Source organism: Mastacembelus armatus, chromosome 1 (assembly GCF_900324485.2).
Source record: "Mastacembelus armatus chromosome 1, fMasArm1.2, whole genome shotgun sequence".
Taxonomy (NCBI): Eukaryota; Metazoa; Chordata; class Actinopteri; order Synbranchiformes; family Mastacembelidae; genus Mastacembelus; species Mastacembelus armatus.
The window spans coordinates 21079387-21098266 of NC_046633.1; the positions used below are offsets into that span (position 1 = coordinate 21079387).

The 18880-nt window shown below is 38.8% G+C and overlaps 1 protein-coding gene across 3 annotated transcripts; it reads right to left on the reverse strand.

Annotated features, from left to right (window-relative positions):
* Positions 1–943: 943 nt before the first annotated feature.
* On the reverse strand, positions 944–18857 carry tmod1 (tropomodulin 1). Of its 3 annotated transcripts, none has more exons than XM_026303687.2 (13): positions 18721–18857; positions 14895–14973; positions 14636–14722; positions 14074–14209; positions 12028–12184; positions 10484–10600; positions 8817–8906; positions 7247–7377; positions 6511–6618; positions 6223–6366; positions 5526–5670; positions 4628–4727; positions 944–3011 (listed from the first exon to the last, which is right to left on the reverse strand). In XM_026303687.2, exons 4-13 carry the CDS (start codon positions 14194–14196, stop codon positions 2993–2995), a joined length of 1134 nt encoding a protein of 377 aa, XP_026159472.1. In that variant the 5' UTR covers positions 14197–14209; positions 14636–14722; positions 14895–14973; positions 18721–18857; the 3' UTR covers positions 944–2992. The 3 variants fall into 3 exon arrangements, with proteins under 3 accessions (XP_026159472.1, XP_026159474.1, XP_026159475.1); XM_026303689.2 differs by having other exon boundaries at positions 14873–14973; XM_026303690.2 differs by lacking the exon at positions 4628–4727.
* Between the last annotated feature and the right edge of the window lie 23 nt (positions 18858–18880).

An 18880-nucleotide genomic window follows, 5' to 3' on the forward strand; every position in this document is an offset into this window, starting at 1 on the left:
TTTCTCTGCAATGTCAGTTTGGCTTCATAAAGTGCATCAAAATAACCAGCAAGCTTCATCCCTTAACTTGACTATTATCCATGTATGCAGTGTCTTTGAGTCTGGTATTAGACATTTTCACAAAGACATTTTGACATGTTACAGTAGGCAAAGCAAAAAAGATACGGTTTTCTCTTGGTCTACTGACATTAGTAAAACTTGTGTTTTTCCTACTATAAGAAATGCCTTCTGTGAAAAAGGCCCACTGTAAAAAAGAATGTGTCTAGAACCACTCTAGAAAGCATGATTGCACTATTAAATTACTTTAAAGGCATCAAGACAGTAGCGATTTAAGAATGACATGAAGTTGTCATTCAAGGATGGAGAAGATGTGTAAGTGTAAGTGCAAGTGTACAGTCGTGAAATATTGAGCCTGCCATGAAGACCTCTTGGGGCAAAGAAAATGCTGTTATAATAAAATCCCTTACTCACAAAGCCAAATGAAAAACAATCTTTTACAACACAGTGCATCACATTTTAAAATAGAGAATATTTTAGGGTTTTTTTCTCTGTATTTTGGCTTTCATTTAAGTTACATAGTGTCCTGGTCAGACACCTGCAGATAAAAGGTACAGTATACAGATATATATATATATATATATATATATATATATATATATATTTCACCTGACACTATTATACATCATTATGGATTTTCAGGAATTGAAGGGTCTCAGCTGAAATCGGAATATAGAAATCATTCAAAGTAAAATCTAAACTTTTGAGCATTGCATTGTAGCAGTTTTCATTTCATTAGCACTTTTACAACACACAAGTGTCATAATATTGTTGGTCTGTAGATGGCAACACAAATTGGTTGACTATCCAATTGAACTTGTATTTCTGCCATTTAGCCACATAGAGTCACTGTTGTCTTTGTAGTCCACACATCCAACCAAATATATATGTTACTTTCAAGCTTTTATTTCATAAACAATTCAACCAAAAAAGGTGAACTATCTAACAAAACATAGAATTAATCACTAAAATATAAGAAAGCACTACACAGAATAAAACAAAAAACACAAGGACTGTGAATGGCAGGGTGAAGCTTTTTCCTCTTGAGCATTCAGTTACTTATTGTTTCACAAATGTTTACATCCATAATTAACATTTGTTGCACAACACCCACTGCACTGATGAGAAAGTAGGAAAGCAGTGACACTGTATGAATTAACATTAAATGGGTTATCTAACCCTTAAATGTGCTGGCCTGTGCTGACTTATTTTTCATCTCTGAGTCTCAGTATTGGGAAGGAGTTATTCATGCCAAAAACCATGAATGGTAGGAACAACTTTACTTTCAAGTCCACAACTGCTAGACCCTGGCATTCTTGTCTCATTTTTACTGAAGAAGCAAAATTTTTGCTCTAATTCTTGGTTAGATAGCAGCAAACTCTAAGTTTTCTCATTGTGCTAAGTTGCAAATCTGACTGGGTAATAAAGTCATAAAATGCTGTAAGATGTTCAATGGTTGACTTAAGATGCGGCATAGCTAAACATGTTGAAGAGGCATTTTCAAACTATGTTAAAATTTCCTGATTTAAATAAACTTAACCTGTATAATTTGTAAAGACACTGAAAGTTCCCTGTGTATTTTTTTTAAATCTGCATCATCCATTACTGAAATATTCCAAAACTGGACTGAGGTGTTAATGTGAAAACTGTGATAAACAGTACGTCAACAAGTGCGTCAACAGTACCAACCATTTCATGTTAAAGCACACTTTTTAGCTCCAGTAAATAAAGAACAATCAACAAACCAAATCTGGTTGAAAGTGAAGCAAAACTCCATTGAAATACTTGTCGGTTCTTTTGAGTTAAAATTAAAGTCTGACTTTCATAGTTTTAGACAGTTTTGTCTAAATAACAGGATGCTGTTCATAAGATATGTTATGGTGCACTCACAGAAAAAGTCATTCACAGCTCAACAGGATAAATCCTGTCGAGACCACAACTATAAATACTACATAACATGCAATAAGTGTGAACATTTTCTTTTACTTCCTTTACTTCACATCATTTACTTCGCAAACACTTCACGTCAGTTATTACACTATCCAGCACAATAAATCCAAGCTATGTCAAGTATTTCAATGGATTTTGGCTCTTTCCCAGGTCTGTCACAAATAAATACTTTCTACATACTGTATAGTGACAAATCTCACAGTAGCCAGGTTTATTAATCAGTCAGTTACTGTAGAATCTGTATAGCTTAATGTCTGAGGACCTAGAGTCACTAAAACATTGTTCAGTCCCAATACAAAAAAGGTTATTACATCAGATTTTCAGAACCAGGCCGGAATCTAATATTCTTCTGTCTGTCAAATTAAAGGGGACATTGGTTCAGTGTATAGTTTGCTGACAATACATTGGTGCAACATCAGAAACTGTTGGGAACAACAGTAACAACAGCACAACTCAATAACACCACAATAATATTAATCAGAATGAATTCAAATGATTAAAGTGGCCTGTCACTCTTTAAATGAGTCCATACTCAAAATGAAAACCCTTAAAACCCTTAAGGAATCTAGACACTTCATTAGATATTAAAGGATTCAAAGCTGCATGGTTACTTCATTCACAGAGCTCCAGATATTGCTGTCCAAGCCTAGAACCCAAGTCAAAATACAAACTGCAGAGAACAAAAAAACATACCAATGTCACTTTTACATGCACTGAAACCTCATAAGGACACTACTGTGCAATCCTTTTGGATCCTCTAATATCTACAAAAAGGACTCTAGAAATTAAAAGGTTTTTTTTCTCCAAACCCCACACTGAAGCAAACATTATGGCCTTTTGGGTAGGCCATTACAGGGTGCGTGGCTGAAGAGGGTTTACAAGATCAGGTTTCAGAAAGACGATGGTTGTCAAAGGGGAACAGGAAATTGAAGGTAGTGCTGGTTTCTACACATTTGTCCGACATTTAGGGAAGATGGGTCCTCCTTCAAGCCTTCTCTTTCTTACTGTAGATGGAAAGGCACAGGAAGAAGAGAAAGAACAAACAATACAGAGAAAAGAGGTGCAAGGGTGAGAGGAGAAGCAGAAGAAAGGAAAAAGAAAAAAAATGAACAAAGATTTAACACCATAATAATCTTTAGCTGAAGCAGAGCACAGTTTGTCTGGCTTATTCATTTACATCAAGCAAGAAGTGAGGCAAATGAAGGAACATTTTTTAAAATAGGACAGAAAGATTAAAGATAAACAATTTCTCATGCCTGCAAAGGTAAATGGCTTTAGCAACAGCTAAAACAAGAGCTTGAAAAGAGGCAGGAGACAAAGACAGGATGCTGATATGATAGCAGGGCTGGATTAACCCCCTGTGGGACCCAGTAATGAGACTCACACTCTTCCCTGCATAGGACCCTCAGACTGAAAAGAGATGCAAAAAAAGGAAATATTTTTTGGTCTTAAGTCTATTTGTGGTCATTTTGCATGTTGTCATTGCTCTGCATTCCTTTGTAGTCACTTTGAGCATCTCTGAAGCTATTTTGCATCTATTTGCAGTCATTTTGAGTCTGTGGTGGTGGTCATTTTGTCTGTCATGTCTGGTCCAGAGATGCCCTGATCACTCAGAGCCCTAGACCAGTGCATGGTCTGGAAGGCAGTTGCCTGGTTTGCCCAGTTGGTAATCCAGCTGTGAATACGAGCAGTTTATAGGTGAGAGGAGAGCACAGAGGCTCAGCAGAGAAGTCGTCCTCCAGATAATGCAAAAATGACAGAAAAATACCAGATCAAGAGAAGAGAAAGATCCAAAGTGTTAAAGGGCCACTGAAAAAGACACTGTAGATATTATGGCCAAAGATTAAACAGCAGCACAGATTTATTAATTGGAAAGAGATGTAGGAAACACAACAGACCTCGGAGGTTTCTGCAGCCAAAAGAATCTGCCAAAAACTTCTATAGCAGGCAAAAAGGGACTGTTTCACCCCATCCACCAGACTTCAGAAGCTGAAACAGCATCAGCAGATACTGTCAATCAGTTGGTGACTCACTGTCTTGCTTAAGGGAATTTCATTACAACATATGACAGAAGCATATGACAGAATTCAGACCTGAGATCAATGTGTCCATTTTGGGAGAATAATCTTTTCTTCTGATTCAATTTTTTAAAAGTACAGGTTAATTTATACCTGCAGTATCTTCTTTGTTTACTTTAATTTGATTTTATTTGTGCTGAGGAAAATTAATGTTCTGTAATTTAGTGGATGAATATAAGTTCCTGTTTTGGCTCTTCCAGACTTCAGTACTGTTCAGGTCTTAGCCTGGCAAAAAAAAATGGTGATTCTTAAAACTTCTTTGTGTTACTTCTTCAGTATTACTGTAGTAGACACTGTAGAGCAGCTACAGCTAAATTTGGTAGACACTGTCAGTGGCCTTTGCAAGCGAGCGATGACTAGAAGAGAAAAAGAAGGAAAGTGATGAGAGGTGGTGTGGAGGAGCAACACAAACTCTCAGAGGATTATGACAGGAGGTGGCAGCGGTCTGGAAAAGAACCAGGAGAGGTTGGCAGAAGAAAGACAAGGCTGAGCGGTCAAACGGTGCTGTGTTTGTGTTTCAGCTGTTTTTTTTTTTTCTTTACTTAGTCTTGGACTTGAACTTTTTCCCGAAGGCCCTCTCCAGCTCAGGGACAGACAGAGTGAGGGTGAAGGAGCCATCAGTCTCTGACCTGACGACTCGGGCTTAAAGATGATGAGGCAAGGACAAATTATGACACATGTACTTAACTTCACATGGTTTGTGACACAAAAGAAACAGACCATGAGACCATTTGAAACAGCCCCAAACCTAAACATGTTGTTGAACTCAGATGTTAGGAGATTTCACTCACACCCTCTCTTATATCTTTGCCTGTCATACTCAAGGCTTATGTCAAGGCTTTGAATAAAATAAAATTTCATGCAATTTAATGCAATCAAGTAATAATGCCTGTGAATCTTACAAGGTTAAACTTTTGTGTCTAGAGAGGTACTGAGTCTATTTTTAAGGCCACATTTTGGATGTTTGTTATACAAAGTTACAAGCATGAATAATGGAGATGAAAAAACAGCTCCTCCATTGATTTCATTTTGTCCCATCTCATGCAAACAGCCTTTTCTTAGTGCTGATGTCATAATTTAAGAAGGCACTGTTTTCATTGGCTGGGGCTTCCTGGCCCTACTACTGAGTCAAAAGCTGATGATATCACTTCATTGCTTCTATTAGGGTCTGATTAAAGTAAAAGTAAACGAGATATAGTGAAGATAAAGCGTCAGCACTGACACACATAACAACCAACGTTGCCAAATGAAATACCACAGAAACACTGTGTACTGTAGGACTTATGTAACTAACTGAAATCAGAGTGAAGGGACTTAATCATCAAATACCGTATGTATTTGAAATGTTACCATCTTATGTGTGTTCATGCAGTGGTATACAAGACTCAGCACTGTACCTGCCTTATCAAATGCATGTATATGTGTGTGTCTGTAACCCACCCAGGTCGTTGTTGTTCATCATGGCATTGGAGCCTCGGAGGCGTGGGCCCTGCTGGGTAAAATGGTAGCCAAACTTCAACAGTGTGGTGTTCTTCTCCAGCATGCTGGCTATCTCCATCTCTACCTTGTTGCCCAGCGGCTGGCTCTGGAGTTTAAAGAGAAAGGTGAAGGTGGAATAACAGGAATAGATGTAGAGATGGCTTAAAAGTTGCAGAGAAATATATATATAAATGTTAAGGGGGAAGACAAGACAAAAAAAGACAGAGACAAGAGGCATCCGCAGACTGAACACCAGTGCTGCTACAGACACAATACAGCAGTGATCTCCATTGCAACAGAGTTTGAAGTGGCAGGAGGGAACATGCTTTTTCAATGTCAGTTTGATACCTTTTCACTCAATCAATCAGTGTAGCCAAATGGCAAAGGAGCACAGGAGAGGAGGTGAAAAACATTGTGAATCATTTGAAATGTTGAACTAATCAGTGTGTGGTGAGTCAAAGTTATACAGCTAAGCATCAACAACATCAACATGACACATCACAACGCAATCTAGGAGCATTAGACTGAAGTGGCAAAGACAGTCAGTGTACATTACCTGACACACATACCCACACACACGTTTTTGTGCATGTAAACGTGTAATGTGTAAACAAGTCTGCATATCCTGTGTAGGTGGGATTTGTGTGTCTGTCTGTACCTGGTTGTCTATCTTGAGCTCCAATAGTGTGGTGTTATTCTGCAGTGACTCTATGAGGGCCAGGATTCCTGTGCCTGTAATGAAGTTGGATTCAACGTTCAGGCTTTTAAGTGTTGTGTTCACCTTCAGCATCTCTGCCAGGGCCTGAGGACACACACACAGCATTTTGCTCTTTATTTCTATGACTTGTTTATTAGATCTAAATATCTTTAGACACAACACCAACTAAAATCATCAACTAAAAGGTGAGTCTAATTTGGTTGATCTGGATTGACACCTGTGACTTACAAATGCTACAGGATCATTGCTTCGGGTTCCTACAATACTGAACCTCTCCACTACAGTGTTCTTCATTAGGGCCTCAGCGTACGCCTTCAGAGTCTGGATAGGGATGTTCTGTGTATAGAAAACCACAACACCAAAATATCACTCATACAGTGTTTATTCTTAGATCCAAAGGGGAAAAAAGCAAAAAGTAATTTAGACTCATTTCAATGTTTGTCTTTTTTATTTTCAGATTCTGTGGCACCATATTTTCCAGACTGTAAGTCATGCTTTTTGTAGTTTTCTGGCTTCTTCTTCCCCCTGATGTTGGCACAGTTGTTTAACATTACTTGACATGGATGAGTGAATATCATAATACACTTTTGCTTGTTGTTATGTGTAGCCTATGTTCTTCATAGGCTAATTTAGACTAGAATTAGTATAATTAGAAATGCGACTTATACATTGAAGCATCGCTTTTTCTGAATGAATTTCATATTGCAAAATAATAATTATGATAAGCTTTATCAATCCCCAAGGGGAAAGTCATGCATATATTACTTAATTTAAAAGTTTATTTCTTGAAAACAAGCTGTCTGTGAAAACCCAATTTTACACACACAGACACACGCACACACACGCGCGCACACACACACACACACACACACACACACACACACACACACACACACACACACACACACACACACACACACACACACACACACACACGCACACACACACACACACGCACACATACCCTGATGTTGTTAAGGTTGACCTCAATCAGGTCAGGGTCATTCCTCTTCATTCTCAACAGAGTTTCCTCTACATCAGTGGAGTTGGGCTCCTCATCAGGGACTGGTTTATACTGGGTGCACTGGATCACACCTGGGACACAACAGCATTACTTACACACTTATGTACAACATGAGACTGTTGAGAGATGGACCGTTTCTTCATCAGGTCTAATCTGAGTAAGTCTTACTGTGGGAACAGCACTCATTAAAACATGCAAGTAGTCTTTTCCCCACTTCATATTACTTCATTAGGAGTTCATTAGGAGTCTGCCAATTTCTATATCTACGTTCACTGAACAATTTAAGCAGCATTATCTGGAAAGACGTTAACACATCTGCCTACAGTACTGGCCAAACAAAAAAAAGCATTCCCTACTGTTTACGAAGGTCAGAGGTGACACTCAATATTATTTTTAATTATGGGGCCTTCTGCTGGTTCAGAAGTTAACTTTCTCAGGGAATTTCATTATTTAACTTAAAACATCAAAAAGGAAAACAATAAACCAAACCATGGTTTTGCAAATTTTAGACAATTTACTACAACCCATGTATATGTGACTGACACCTATGATCACCATTTTAAAAAGTATACCATTTCATATATAATTTCATTTGTATTATTCACATTTCATGCACCCACAGGAAAGTCCATCTGAGATTTAATAAGGTAAGATTTTGGATCAACTTCTTGGGCATTTTTCAGTAAATGTGTAAATGAAATCAAATTTACAGCGTACAATATTAGATGAATGTCCCTTCAGTGCAGTGTGAGTTTGGGCAAAAAGGATGAGATCCCATTGTTGGCTTCTTTAATACAGATACACATTCATTGTCTCTAACAGTATTTAAACAACAACAAAAAAGATTCATGGTGCAAACATGAAAATGACCCATGGATTAGTAGTTGGGTCCCTTAATGAGCAACACTCATATAAGGAAGTGATCTACTTTGTCTCATCTCTGTTTAGAGCTTGAAGAGACTTTATGGAAGGTGCCAACATACCAGATAAACAATGGCTTATTAACGTGTGTCCATGTGTGATAGATGGATAAAATTAGCATCAGAAGATTTTTTTATACTACAGTATAAGAACAAGGGTAAACATCATATGATATTTTTGGAGGAGCTATAATGTACTGCTGTAATGTGTTTTATATCTACCCATGCGCTTAGCAATTGTATATGCATACTGCTCTTTTAATGTGTTTAGCTAGATTTGTGTTTGGATGATGTACAAAAAGACTGAGCTTATTATCTTTAGTAAAATAAACCCAGATACTGCCAACATGAGATCATTTCATCTGACTCCAAGCCAACTCGTTTCAACATTTTTCTTAAATGAGATGATATTTGCTTCAAACTACTTGAGCAGTCTGTTGTATTTCATAGTCCTTTTACTCCTTTCTTGAAAATCCATGCACCAAATAAAGTGAAGACAGCTCATGCAACTGATTTCTCGAAATAATGGCTCCAGTAACATATCCAGTAGTACGTTTTGATTAATGTGTGCATGTGTGTGTTTCACGTACTGTTGAGGCCTTGCTTATTGACTATAGTGCTGCTGGCTAGAGCTTCATAGTACTGCTGGTTACTCATCAGGGTGTGCATACCCAGGATGGCTGGAAGACAACAAGAAGACAGAATGAGGATGGAAAGAATGAAGCAATAAATGGAGGGTCAGAAAACAAAGAGGGATGCAGCCATATGGTGGTCCACCATGCTAATACAGATGGCACAAAAGTACTTGCAGACTCATAAGCAAGTCAAGCCTGAAAGCTCAGTTTTAAGAAGCAATCAAATACTGCGAGGTTTCAGATGCATTAACATAACATGTTCTAGCTTGTCCCATGTCCACAGCTGACATCGCACCCTCTTCTGGCCAAATGTGTATGAATGTGATACTCCTTCTTATACCTTCTACACCATAACTGCCACAGATGTTAAGCTATCAACCTGTGAAACCACACATCAAGATCCAGGCAACAGTGAATCTGAAATATATTTTGTTTTTTTATCAGCAGCTTCCTTGAGGACACTGCAATAATGATCCAATTTAGAGAGAATTATCACCGTGTTTATGTCAGAGAGATCATGCGCATAAGAACAGACTGTGTTTGCAAAGACATAAACAGTTAGGGAACACAAGCTACCAGGCTGTTCTTAGTAGAAAGGGGGACATTATTCTGTGCAAGAACTTGTTGTGCTCCTAAAATTACTCTCCTTTTCAATTTATGTTCCAAGACACAATTTTGTGGAACAATCAACGTGATGATCAATTTCTGCCATGCTAATAAAAGCAGTAATGCACTATGGAGACTTAAATGGTGGTTAAGAAAATATCAGTATTTGCATTTTATTGACTTCAAACCTGTTATTTATCATTTCCATGATTTGAAAAAAAAAATCTAAATTAGGTTGTGATATTTTATTAAATATGATTGAGGAGTAAATGAGCTCTCCACATTTATACCTTCATTGTATACAGTGTTTCAATACATGTGTTGTCAGTCATAGACAAATTATGGCAATACACTGGAAGTTTGTACATGCAGCAAGATATTTGCCACAGTAATGACATTGCCATGCACTCTGTGGTACTCATGTGTAATGCATATACAATAACAGAGGTCTGTCTGGCTCTGAGTGGAGTCACATGGTTGTGATAAATGTCTGTTTTTCACAAGCTGACAACACGAACATGACAGAGGGTCAGAATCCTTCCATGCAAGCACTGTGTGCAGTCTACAGATACCCTGGATAGTGTTCAGCTAGTGAACATAGTGATCCAGCAGGGATGGTAGGACTGATGGTGAGATGAAGGGGAAGGGTGGAGGGAAAGATGGAGGGACAGCTAGAGGAGAGGGAGAGGAGTTAGAATGAAGTTTATTCATTAGCGCTAGTTACTGGTAAGATGGTGTTTACACTGACTAATGCAATGATGAACACTTTTTAGTATATTTAATAGTAATAATCAAGATTATGAATATCATGCAGTATTCCATGCATGCATTTGGATGTGTTTATTTAAAGTTTTTATTTAAAAAACAAGCGTTATTTTATTTAATATTAAAAATGTATCAAAATCAGATAAAAAAAAATATCAGCAGTGCAATAGTCTGGTAAAAACTGAGCAAAACTAAAATCAAGTCCTGTGTATCTGTGATGAGATGTGTGAAGGCTTAGGTGTGTGTCTTACCTGCAATATCACACAGTTCAGCATCAGTAGCACTAGCCAGGGCTTCTTCTAGCTCTGGTTCCAGAGTCACACTCTCTATCATGGGGTCCACAATCTTTTTAGGCACCCAGGCCTTCCCTACAGCATGAGCAGACAGATTTAATATGTAGTACATAAACTGCATAAGATTGCATTTGTAGTACAAGTACTGCTTTTATGATGACTAGCATTAAATCCCAGCTAGTGACACTTTGCACAATTGTAATGTATTTGCTAGACAACTTGCATTGCTTTTGTGAATTCAAGGTCCCCCTGCTCACCCAGGTCTTTTCACCCAAAAATGCTAAATAGATTGCACAGGTATAAGCTGGATAGAGCCACAGGTATAGGTCCACATGGGGACAGTTTGTCATATTCAGTCCAGAACAGATGTAATCAAAACTGACTGTCCCTTCATATCTGACCACGCGCTGTTGTCACTAAGACCCTGAGATGTGTATTTTTCTGATAGGTCTACTAGGTTTGTGTGTATGTGTGCATGGTCATCTCCTCAAGTTTCAACCAGACGTTTTCTGATGCCCATTTATACACAGGTGGTGAGTTTGGCTGGAGAGCAGATGACTTCCCTTTCAGTTCAATTAATTTCATTTTGTTTAGCGCGCTTAAGAGTACTGATAAGTAAAAAATCAACCTGCTTTATGTCCTACAAAGAGTCACCCTGTGGTGGGCTTTGTCTCTGCATGAGCGGAGCAGTAAATAGAAAACACAGAGTGGCTGCAAATGACCAAAAAGCTTTGAAGAGAAGGCAGAAACTGCTACTGCCGAACTCTGCTTATATGATCTGGTTTCCAGTGAACTGGCAATTCCACAAGAACTGGAAGTTAAATGTCTTGTTCAGTGGCCCCTCAACTGTGGTTAGTGAGGGATGAGAAACTGTTAGTTATTCACCTTCAACACCAGTAGTTTCTCTGCTGGTCTGTGAAATGAAATTGAAATCTATCAGGTCTTTAAATAAACAAGATAAGGTCAATATGGCCATGGAACTTGAAAAAAGACCATGAGAAGAGAAAAACAGAGAGCAGAGAAAACCTTCTTGAGTTTTAGATAGAGGTGTCTGGTATCTCTCACTATCCATCACATATCTGTGTCCACACTAGACTGATGCTGGTTTACATACAGGCCTGACCAGACTTGGTCTCATGGCACCAATTATCCTGAACGGAATAAAATAAAATAAAAAATCCTTGCACTTGAAATTTCCAAGGCAGGCCTCAGTATTTAAGGCTTACTGAGACACCTTGCTTAGGTTTGTGGCTTAATTTAAGACAGGATTTATTTGAGGGTTAATCAGAATCTGCTCCATTATTAGTGTTTTTTTTTTATCACTTTAGATTTCTTTCCAATACAGCTAATATACTGGAGACCATCCACTCTTCAGCTGACACCAAAACATGGAGAAACCAAATAGTGTTAACGTCATATGTCTGTGCCGTCCAATCACTTGATGAAAATCAGACAGAAGCTTTTCATCTATGTGGGCTGATCTTAAGAAAACACGTCCCTACCTCTCTTCTCCCCTGTGAAGGGTACCAGGTCTTCTCTGTCAGGATGCTCTTTGGCTTGTTTCTCCAGATGGGCCAGGAGGTTATCTCTCTGAAACGTCCCTGTTGGGGCTTTCTTAGTCTGGTCCTTTTGCCGCAGCCCAGCTGGCAACAATGCATTCTAGACGAGGATGGGAATTTTCATATTTTAAAGGCCAGGCACTGGAAAGAAGGTTCATTTTTTCCGAACTCATCTCACTCCTTTCCTTCTCTAATAGTAATTCAGTCCTGCAATATTTTGCACCATCAATGAAGAACAAACTCAAGATGGTGGTACTGTACAGTGTTTCTCACAAGCTCCTATCTCTATTCCAACCCAATACAGAAACAAGACAACCCAGGTCTTTGGAGTGCTACTTATAGATTCATATCTTATCTGTCTTCTCAGCACTTACGAGGCCTCTCTCTGTCTCACTCACTCTCTTTGCGTCTCTCTCTGTCTCTTATCTGACTTCAAACTATCTTCTTTAATCTGCAGCCTCCATAGAACAACAGCTCCAAGGCAGCAAACCATTTTTAAAAACACCAAATTTACACAGTATTATTATTGTCTTAGAAAAAAAAACTAAATAACTTCAGTCACTTTCTCATTCAGCACTTCCAGACGAAGTCCATAATCCACAGTGGTATTTATAGTTAAGACAAGAATATATCATGCCATATGTGTCAAGCTTTTTATGTCACACAGTTACATATCAGCTGTAGATAACAGGCCTCTTAGACTCAGTCTCAGCATGTTATTTTTACCAACATCCCCTGTCCCCTTTAACTGTACTTCACACTGGTCTATCCATCTCAATACATTCAGGTAAAATGTGACCAAACCTTCTTTTCAAGGCTGCAAGAGGTGATTTTCACCGTAGAAACTAAGTTGTAAACAAAACATTGACAAACTATGACCTTAAAAAGCTGATTGGTCTAAATGTATAAGAGTTCAGTGTAATAGGATGTGACCAAAATCCAGCTGCAGTATACGACCATGGCATAGTACTGTGTGTACTATAAACACAAAATGTTCCCTAGATGACTGACAGATTTACTTCTGTACAGTCACGGTACAGCTGGCAGATGTTTTTATTTTCCCAACATGACGGGGCTTTTTCAGTGGCTTACTGGAAGTGATGTGGGAAGGTTACAATGTACTGCAAAGCAAAGGGGCACTTTACTGTTGTTACACTCACAAACAGGCACAAACAAGATAACGCACACACACACACACACTGCTTCTCACTGTTTCTTCAGCTTACGTCATGGAGTCCCTGCGGTCACATCAGCCTCTCTAACACATACACACATTCATGCACATGTACAGTTCTACTCTTTATACCCTTCTAGTCATCCTCTTGGCATGGGGGTGGGGGATCCCCGCCAGTCTCTTTATGAATATTTAGACATTTATCAGAAAGCTATTACAGCTGCTGTCACCACCTCAACCCATGATGCATGATGGAAAAATAAACACATCCCGAAAAGCAAAAGAACCTCAACACAAGAGTAACTGGTGTACTGTACCTACTGTAGCATGGTTAACACATATAGACATATAGACTGCGCTCAACACAAAGAGAGACATAATGTACATAATAAAGATTAAGGTGACTAAACAATAAAATCAGTCTAATTTAAAGCAGTGTTATTTAAAAATCTATTGACAGCTCAGCTTCATTTCAGCCTAATTACCCATGCTTTTCCTACACTTCCTCTCTCTTACTTTGAAAAAGTTTATAACTTTTTATAAAAACTGCTGATCAACAAAATATTCAATGGAAAAAAAGTAGCTCTAACTACCAATGTATAATGTAATATATTCCATTACACTTTTCTATTCTCTTTTATGTTAATATTCTGTTTTTTTTTCATGTTATGTTTTAGTTTTTGCTGCTGAAAACAGCTAACAGCTACACTACTGTATTAGGGGACTGAGTCAAACCTGTATGACCCCATAACTCTTCGCTGACGCCAACACAGTGACAAGAACAGCATCTTATGGATGTTATATTATAAACTTACGTCGGGATCCAGCTCCTCTAATTCATCCTCTAACCGCTGCAGCTCTTCCTCTGTGAGTTTCTTCAGCAGCTCGTCCTCATCTATATCCCGGTATTTCTCCATCTCCTTCTTCAACACCGACATGATGACAGAAAACCTGGAAATACGGATAATGTTACTTCACGGTAAAACACACGTTCATGAAGACGAGGTGAAACGCAAAAACATAACCACTTGGCTGAATTTTCACGTTGAGGGGATTAGATGATATAAATAACAATTTAAAAAAGGTAAAAATGCCTTTAATCTCTGAAATAAATAAACCAATACACAAACAATGAATTCTGGTAATAACAGTTTGATTTTACAATATGTTAAAACACTGATCTTACGTTTAAATTTCTTGTACTTTAAATTACTTCAGGTGTTATAGCAAGCAATTAAATTAAGCGTTTGCTTCTGTCATTATCTCTTGTATTGTCTATGTCATGTTTAGATTTGTTAGATATCTGAGACTTGACATTCAGTTTATCCTATACAACAACACAAATGGATTTAGGAGTCATTCAAAAGGTTCCCTCACCTCAATAAGCCCTCCACACAGAAAATCAAAACAACTTGAGGCAATCAGGAGCCTGGAAGACTCTTGGGTTTGAGAAAAAAACTATACCTGTGGATGGAGACAACCACAAAAAGAGAAATAAAGTGAATTGTGAAATAGCAGGGCATTTGAAAGATTAAAGCAAAAGCAAAACTGCCTTTAACAGTGGAATACCAAAAGAAAAATAGGTAGATATACACTAACAATGCTGCTGTGTACCATTATAACCTGATGCACACACCTCAGTGACCCCTAGTTTGGTGGTGAATTAACAGGGAAGGCAGCCAAGTGGCTGCTACGCTCCTGGGAAAGAGAGGGACCTGGAGGAGGCAGAAACACAGCGTAGAGAGGGATTAATAACTCTCAGAATTAGGAAGCAATAGATCCACCAGTTCATCAAAGTGAAACATCTGCTGCTGGAAACCTCACAAGACAAATTGTGCAAGTGAGAGAATTGTGTCGCTTCTCTGATACTTTTCTAACACTCACCTTGAAAAGGGATATCAAAGCCTACACAAGGGCTGCTGAATCCTCTGTGCACAGTAATACACTTGATGGCATGAAAAAAAAACCATCAGATGCCACTTAAAAAAAATAATTAGGTACCTACAGAAGATAACCTACCATTGCTGTACATATCAACAAAGTATAAGTTCAGGTCCAGATGTGTGGTCTGCTACAGAAATTAGAATTTTCTTTCATTTTCCAAGAATATAACCAGCTGTTCATTGTCATGTTGTGTGTCTAAACTAATGCTCCATTTTCTCCCAGTATTATATCCTGACCTTTCTGCCATTAAACAGTCACAGAAGTACAGCTCTGCTTTTCAAACACTCTGCAGAAAAATAGAAGTTGGCCCTGGAAACATCAAATAACTTTCCTGGAAAGTTTTTTTTTTTCTCATGCTTTGTTTCTGAGCTGGTGGTGAGGCTCTCCATTTCTCTGCATGGCAGGACAGAGTCTTGGCTGTGGGACCAGATGACTAATGATGGACGAGCTGTAGCAGACCTTTGTAGGTCACGGCACCAAACGCTCGGAATAAACAGTATGCTGTCTCTAAGCCCGGGTTTCTTAAAACTCTGGATCATGGTTTGAATTGTGGTGTGAGCTGCTGCTGATAGCTCTGCACATGATAGCACTGATAATAACTCTACTGAGCATCAGCCAAGGATGAACTCAAACTAGACACAGAAAGTTTAGATGGGACTTAAAAACCACTGAAGTGCAAACACTTCTGTAGTCAATGAGAACAGATGATCGCACAAATTTTTCTTTTTGATCTTAAGTATGTCAGCAAATGTGTTTTGGCTAACCTCTTAAAAGGTAGGGTCAAGCATGCCACTCTTTTGCTCTGCTTTCTCTAAGCTCCATGACAAGACAAGTTTCCAAAACCAAAGATGAAGAACTGGGCTGAACTCCAAATAACACTACAAGACTGCTGGAAGATGCTGGCTGACCTGCTCTGATGATATCAAACAGATCCATGCCTGTATTTATAAGATTTCAGCAACTTCTACTTCATTGGAGGACATCACTGGTGCAGAAATGAAAAACAACATGAGTTCACTTGAGTCTGAATGTACCTTGTAAAAGTCAAAAACACTTGACTTGATCTTTGCCCTCTAACCCAGACCTGTCAAGTCCTCAGGCCAATAAGTATACAGGATCATTAATCAGGTCACATGTGTGTGTAAAACCTTGAAACTGGTGGTAATTAGCAATCTTTTTTACAGTAAAATAAAAAACACACACACACACACAATGATCAGTTCTGAACAAGAATAACACGCAGCTACTCTTGCAGAGTAAAGTACTATGACCTGCTTCAAATGCACTTTCCTTCTAAATCTTTCAGTGTGCTTTTAAACCCTGGTGAAGCTGCCATGAATACACACATATCTCTGTAAAGCCTCAAACAAATAAGTCAGTGCATAAAACATGGTGAGAGCACACTTATCCTTTCAGGCTCAACGCTATGTGCAACAATCAGCCTAACCCCAACCTGCATGTCTTTGAACTGTGACAGGAAGCTGGAGTACATGGAGAAAACCCACACAGATACAGGCAGGACATGTAAACTCCACACAGAGAGACCACATGGTTGCAGGGAATTCAAACCCAGAACATTTGTGCTGTGAGGCAAAAGCACTAACCACCTCACTGCTGTGCCTAATACTTAGTTTACACTGCATAATAAAATGTAAGTAGTGTGTGTTTTATTTAGTCCAATATTTAATGCTGACATTTCTAATCTATTGTCAAAGTCACTAAACATAGGAGTGTAAACTAGGTAGTCTTATGCTATCATTTATACATTAGTGAGTAACTGATTTAGAGGTTCAGATATGAATAATAACATAAAGACATGAAAAACTCCAGATCCTTCTAGCTTTTAAAAATAACAAAGAAATTGCAAAATTGCTTAAATTGCTAATCTGAGTTCTAACTAGATGCTGCACTGGTAGTTTTACAATGGTACGTCTCCTGGGAACAAAAAATAACTACAATATGCTATGAAGATTAGTGCATTTACCAACTACTTCAACATATCCAGTGCTGTTTCTCTTCTGCGGTGTGGGAATTAGAGCTTTATAGAGAAATTGTTATGGTGTCAGAAATGTTTTTGCAAGATCGTGGTCATTCGAACTGCACAGGTCTCTGAAATGACCCAGTAAAAACACAGCTGAGAGGCAGCTGTCCTCCTCTCCTGTCTGCTGCATGTGGCAGATAGCTCTACAGGACAGTGTGTGTTTTCTGCTGTCACAGTAATGAGGGTGTCCACTTACGGTACTTGGTAGATTTAATTTTAGCAATGAAACAATGCATCGAGGGTTACTTAACCCAATTGGTGCACTATGCATAGTCTTTTTCATATCAGGTTATTACCATATATTTTACATTATATGTAAAGATGTAAACATGAAAGCCAAGACAAAGTCATTCTGTCATTTAACCAATGTTTTCTTGAAGCTGAAATTAAGCTGTCCATATTGCTGAGGACACTAAGCCCATTAGTTAACTTCTGGGACCAGCGTGGAGTCGTGTATCAGGATCAGTATAATGAAGGGCCTGGCAGCTCACTCACTTGCTGCCTTGTACCTGAGGTCAGGCCATATGTAAATTCTGCAGAGGTCAACCTGTTTGTATAAAGTGTCACTTCACTACTCAGAGTGTTGCTTCAGGTCAGCTGATGATAGGAGACACTTTTAACCCCAGGGATAAAGAAGAGACACATGAAATGATTCATCCATGGCTCAGGTGTAGTAAAACACATGAACCAAAGAGATAATAACCAAGATGGAGAAAAGCAAGAAAAAAATGACCAAAGTGGCTGTTTATTCTCAGGCTCAGCACAGTGAAGTAAACATGCATGGCTGTGTTAAACCAAGCTAAAGGGAAAAAATAACACCCTAATCTATAGAGGTTACAAGTCCTAGTCTAGGGCTAGTGTGAAATATGGTGAGGTCAAAGATGAACAGAGACAGCATGTTGATAGACAACTGCTGCATCTCATAGCACTTGCTGACTGAAGGTGGTGATGCATAAGTCTTAACACAAACTTTGGTAACTTTAGTGGCCAGATTCGTCTTGGCTGTGTGAAATCAAATGAACTCTATCTTTGGTTAGATCTGAAAATGAACATTAAACTCATTTAGTTCCTAATTCTGATCGCTGGTTCGGATTTGTCACAGCATAAAATTTCACCCATTTCTTTCAAAGACCTGTAAATTGGTCCTGCAGCCTTTATTAGAGCCGTATCTGTGCAGGATCTTGGTGTCAGGCGTTGCGGTGTCTGCATTAGTTACACATCCTACCACATCCAATAAAACAAGCGCAGTCTGGAAGGAAAACCCTGAAATAAAACTGATGCGAAATAAAAAAAATAAAACTACTTCTCATTCCCCCACCAGAAAAGCTCCTTTATTCTCAACGCCCCATAGAAACTTCTTTTTTTCCAAGTGATTTTAAAACCGCTGCCCTGCTCAGTATTTGAACCCAGATATGTGATCTTCACTAATTTGTCTGTTTTACTGCCTGCTGTATAATTTTTGCATTTATTTCCGTACCTCCTCCAGGGCTATTTATAGCCGGCCGGTCCAGCAGGGTGACAGCAACGAATACTTTGACCAGATATGGTTTCCTTCAGAGCCGCCTGGAGTCGCACTGCGAGGTCCGCTCTGCTGCAAAGCTCGCAACCCGGAATCCGCGATAACACTCCGCTACACG

Bases quoted from the DNA above. Each gene is read 5' to 3' on its own strand.
- tmod1 (XM_026303687.2), bottom strand. From the start codon at position 14,196: ATGTCGGTGTTGAAGAAGGAGATGGAGAAATACCGGGATATAGATGAG. The intron at 6,367-6,510 runs GTAAGTCACAGG...GTGTGTCCTCAG, and splicing joins GCAATGATCCTGTAGCATTT to GCCCTGGCAGAGATGCTGAA. The intron at 5,671-6,222 runs GTACAGACAGAC...TTTAAACTCCAG, and splicing joins AGCTCAAGATAGACAACCAG to AGCCAGCCGCTGGGCAACAA.